The 4,144-nt window shown below is 51.2% G+C and overlaps 1 protein-coding gene across 5 annotated transcripts in view; it reads left to right on the top strand.

Annotated features, from left to right (window-relative positions):
- The window catches only part of PRKD2 (protein kinase D2), a 60,651-nt gene that overhangs the window by 17,089 nt on the left and 39,418 nt on the right, over positions 1-4,144 (top strand). For all 5 annotated transcript variants that reach the window (XM_011969607.1, XM_011969589.1, XM_011969595.1 and 2 more), the window contains 4 exons: positions 389-543; positions 647-869; positions 3,256-3,333; positions 3,418-3,571. In XM_011969607.1, the coding sequence (XP_011824997.1) occupies positions 389-543; positions 647-869; positions 3,256-3,333; positions 3,418-3,571 (610 nt within the window). The remainder of the gene's footprint in view (positions 1-388; positions 544-646; positions 870-3,255; positions 3,334-3,417; positions 3,572-4,144) is intronic.

The following is a 4,144-nucleotide window of genomic DNA, read 5'->3' as shown; positions in this document are numbered from 1 at the left end:
GGAAAATTTTGGATGTGGGGTGTGTTCAAGGTCTGGGGGACAGATGGGGTGATGGCAGGGCTACAAGCTGAAACTAGGGATGGAGCTTTGGCGGGGACCTTTGAGGTGTCCCTTGTTGGAGTGAGAAAAGGGGTGTGGGTGTGTTCAGGGTCTAGGGGATAGATGGAGTGATGGTGGGGCTACAAGCTGGAACTTGGGGCGGAGCTCTGAGGAGGGGCGGGCCTGGGGCGGGGGCTGATACACTTACGGGTAGTACCTTTTGGAGGATATCGTGCTGGGGGTGAGGGGACAGGACCAGGTAGGAGATTGGGTGGAAAGGGCAGAGTTCTCAAGAAGAGACCTAGGAGGGGTAGAGGCCATGTCTCTTACTCTCTGGCGCCCCCTGCAGGCTGCGGGCTGAACTACCACAAGCGCTGTGCCTTCAGCATCCCCAACAACTGTAGTGGGGCCCGCAAACGGCGCCTGTCATCCACGTCTCTGGCCAGCGGCCACTCGGTGCGCCTCGGCACCTCTGAGTCCCTGCCCTGTATGGCTGATGAGCTGGTGAGGAGATGGGGGATGGGACGGATTGGTAGCTAGGCGGGTGACGGGGCCCAGGCATGGGGCCAATGCACTGATGTGTCCCTTTCGTTCTTGCCGACGACAGAGCCGTAGCACCACCGAACTCCTGCCTCGCCGTCCCCCGTCATCCTCTTCCTCCTCTTCTGCCTCATCCTACACGGGCCGCCCCATTGAGTTGGACAAGATGCTGCTCTCCAAGGTCAAGGTGCCGCACACCTTCCTCATCCACAGCTATACACGGCCCACCGTTTGCCAAGCTTGCAAGAAACTCCTCAAGGGCCTCTTCCGGCAGGGCCTACAATGCAAAGGTTAGCTGGGCCCGTCGGGGAGGACAGACAGGGTCAGAGCTTCCTCCCTGTCCCAACCTGGTCTTGGGGCAGGACACGAGGATCTCAGCACAGGTGTTCTGAGCCTTGGGAGCCCAGGGCCTCAGAAGGGGAGAGCCCTGAATCCTAGCGTTCTGGGACTTTTGGAATTCTAGAATCCTAGAACCTCAGTTTTGTGTGTGTGTGTGTGTGTGTGTGTGTGTTGTTTTTCTTTGGAGACAGAGTGTCACTCTGTCACCCAGGCTGGAGTGTAATGGCGCAATCATGGTTCACTGCAGCCTCAACCTCCTGGGTTCAAGTGATCCTCCTGCCTCAGCCTCCTGAGTAGCCAGGACTACAGGTGGTGCCAACACACCCAGCTAATTTTTAAATCATTTGTAGAGATAAGGTATCACTATATTGTCCAGGCTGGTCTTGAACTCCTGGGCTTAAGCAATCCTCCTACCTCAGCCTCCCAAAGTGCTGGGATTACAGGTGTGAGCCACCATGCCCAGCTGAACCTCAGTCTTTAGAACCTTGGAATTCTAGGTTCATAAAGCATTTAGCATGGAATTCTAAAACTGTAGAACCTGAGAATTCTAGAATCAGAACCATAGCATTCAAAAATTCCGAATGATAGAATTCAGCTAAAATAACAACAGAACTTTAGATTACACATCTTAGATCTCCCAAGTTATAGATTCTCAGAACATGAGAATTTTGGAACCATGGGATTTGAAGGTAATAGAAACATAGGCACATCAAATTTGAGAGTCTTAGACGTCTAGAATCGTATAAACTTGAAACCATCGTAACCTAGAATCCTGGAAATTCTAGACTCCCAGAACTTTGAACGATCAAATTCTAGAATCCAGCCAGGCATGGCGGTTCATGCATGTAATCTCAGCACTTTGGGAGGCCAAGGTAGGTGGATCACTTCAGCCTAGGAGTTTAAGACCAGCCTGGGCAACATGGCGAAACCCTGTCTCTACAAAAAAAATTAAAAACTAGCTAGGCGTGGCAGCATGCATCTGTGGTCCCAGCTACTTGGGACTCTGAGGAGGGAGGATTTAATTGAGCCCAGGAGGTTGAGGCTGCAGTGAGCCGTGATTGTGTCACTGCATTCCAGCCTGGGTGACAAAGCAAGAACTTGTCTCAAAAAAAGAAAAAAAAGTTCTAGAACCTCAGAGGTCTAGATCCATATAAACTTAGAAACATCCAATTCAAGAATTTATTAGAACAATCGAATTCTAGAGCTAAAGAAGCACGGAAACATCAAATTCTAGAATCTTGTAGGTATAGAATCCTAGAACCTTGGAATCTGCAGACTCTGGAGGCAGAGAAGCCTAGAATCTGTCTCTTATACACATCTAGATGTGTATAAGAGACAGGTGCTGAGATCCGGCCACTGCACTCCAGCCTGGGCGATAGAGCGAGACTCCGTCTCAAAAAAAAAAAAAAAGAAATACAGAATCATAGAACCTTCATAAAATAGGTTTTTAGTACACTCTAGAATCTTTGATGTATAGTGTCCCTAGAACCATGGAAACACTGAACTCTACAGCAATGGTTCTCGTCCAGGGGCAGTTTCGCTCCTAGGGGATGTTTCACAAGGGTTGGAGATAGTTTTGTTTGGTACACTGGGATAGTGCTACTGGCGTCCAGTAGGTAGAAGTCAGAGATGCAGCTAAACATCCTACAATGCACAGAGCAAGTGCCCTAAAACAAGGAGTTATCCTGGGCACTATGTTAGTGTCACGGGTTGAGGAACCCAGCCCTAGGGTGTGCAGAGCCTAGAGTCACAGCACATTAGAACCAATAACACACACACACACACACACACACACACAAGTCGGGCGCGGTGGCTCACACCTGTAATCCTAGCACTTTAGGAAGCCAAGGTGGGTGGATCACCTGAGGTCAGGAGTTCGAAACCAGCCTGACCAACATGGGGAAACCCCATCTCTACTAAAAACACACAAAAATTAGCTAGGCTTGGTGGTGGGCACCTGTAGTCCCACGCTCAGCTAATTTTTGTATTTTTAATAGAGATGAGGTTTCACCATGTAGGGCAGGCTGGTCTCGAACTCCTGACCTCAAATTATCTGTTCTCCCTGGCCTCCCAAAGTACTGAGATTACAGGCGGGAGCCACCGCACTTGGCAGTCATCGGGATTTTGAGTCTAGCCCTCCCACTTAATCAAGACCTCCCAAGAGTTGGGCAAACTGTGGCTGAAAGTGGGAAAATGACCAGGGCAGCGGCAGCCAGGGTTCTTACCCAGGCAGCAAGAGTAGACTCTTTTGAGCCTGGGGCTTAGGGTCAAGGTTCAAGCCTTCCAGGTAACCTCTCTTCCCCTTCTCACTTGTCGCCTTGTTCCCTGTCCTACCAGACTGCAAGTTTAACTGTCACAAACGCTGCGCCACCCGCGTCCCTAATGACTGCCTGGGGGAGGCTCTTATCAATGGAGGTGAGAGGCTGGGGGGACACTGGGGAGAAAGAGGGGAAGGGGCAGGACTGGGTGGAGGCCCCTCTAACGCCTCCGTCCCCACAGATGTGCCGATGGAGGAGGCCACCGATTTCAGCGAGGCTGACAAGAGCGCCCTCATGGATGAGTCAGAGGACTCCGGTGTCATCCCTGGCTCCCACTCGGAGAATGCGCTCCACGCCAGTGAGGAGGAGGAAGGCGAGGGAGGCAAGGCCCAGAGGTACGCACGGAACCCTCCAAGCAACCCTGGGGGAAGACCCTCCTGCACAGTGAACCTCCATATCTTTTATCTACAGTGGGCTGACATCACCTTGTATTTGTAAATTTTCCCAGTTCCTGAGGCAAACCTTTTAAAGCACTACAGCTTTTTAAAAATAATTTTTTGTTTTGAGACAGGGTCTCAGTCTGTCACCCAGGCTGGTGCAGTGGTGCAGTCTTGACTCACTGCAGCCTCAACCACCTGGGCTCAAGCGATCCTGCTACCTTAGCCTCCCAAGTAGCTGGGACCACAGGCTCATCCACCATACCCAGCTAATTTTTGTATTTCTGCAGAGACAGGGTCTACCCTATGTTGCCCAGGCTGGTCTTGAACTCCTGACTCCTGAGCTCAAGTGATCCACCCGCCTCAGCCTCCCAAAGGGTCTTGCTTTGTTGCCCACTGGAGTGCAGTGGTGTGATTGTGACTCACTGTAACCTCAAACTCCTGGGCTCAGGTGATCCTCCTGCCTTGGCCTCCTGAGTATCTGGGACTACAGGGACGCAATGCTATCTGGCTAATTTTTTTTTTTTTTTT

The sequence above is a fragment of the Mandrillus leucophaeus genome, unplaced genomic scaffold (assembly GCF_000951045.1).
Source record: "Mandrillus leucophaeus isolate KB7577 unplaced genomic scaffold, Mleu.le_1.0 Scaffold120, whole genome shotgun sequence".
NCBI classification, from domain to species: domain Eukaryota; kingdom Metazoa; phylum Chordata; class Mammalia; order Primates; family Cercopithecidae; genus Mandrillus; species Mandrillus leucophaeus.
The sequence above is the reverse complement of the archived record's forward strand: the minus strand, read 5'-3'. Positions and strand labels throughout refer to the sequence as shown.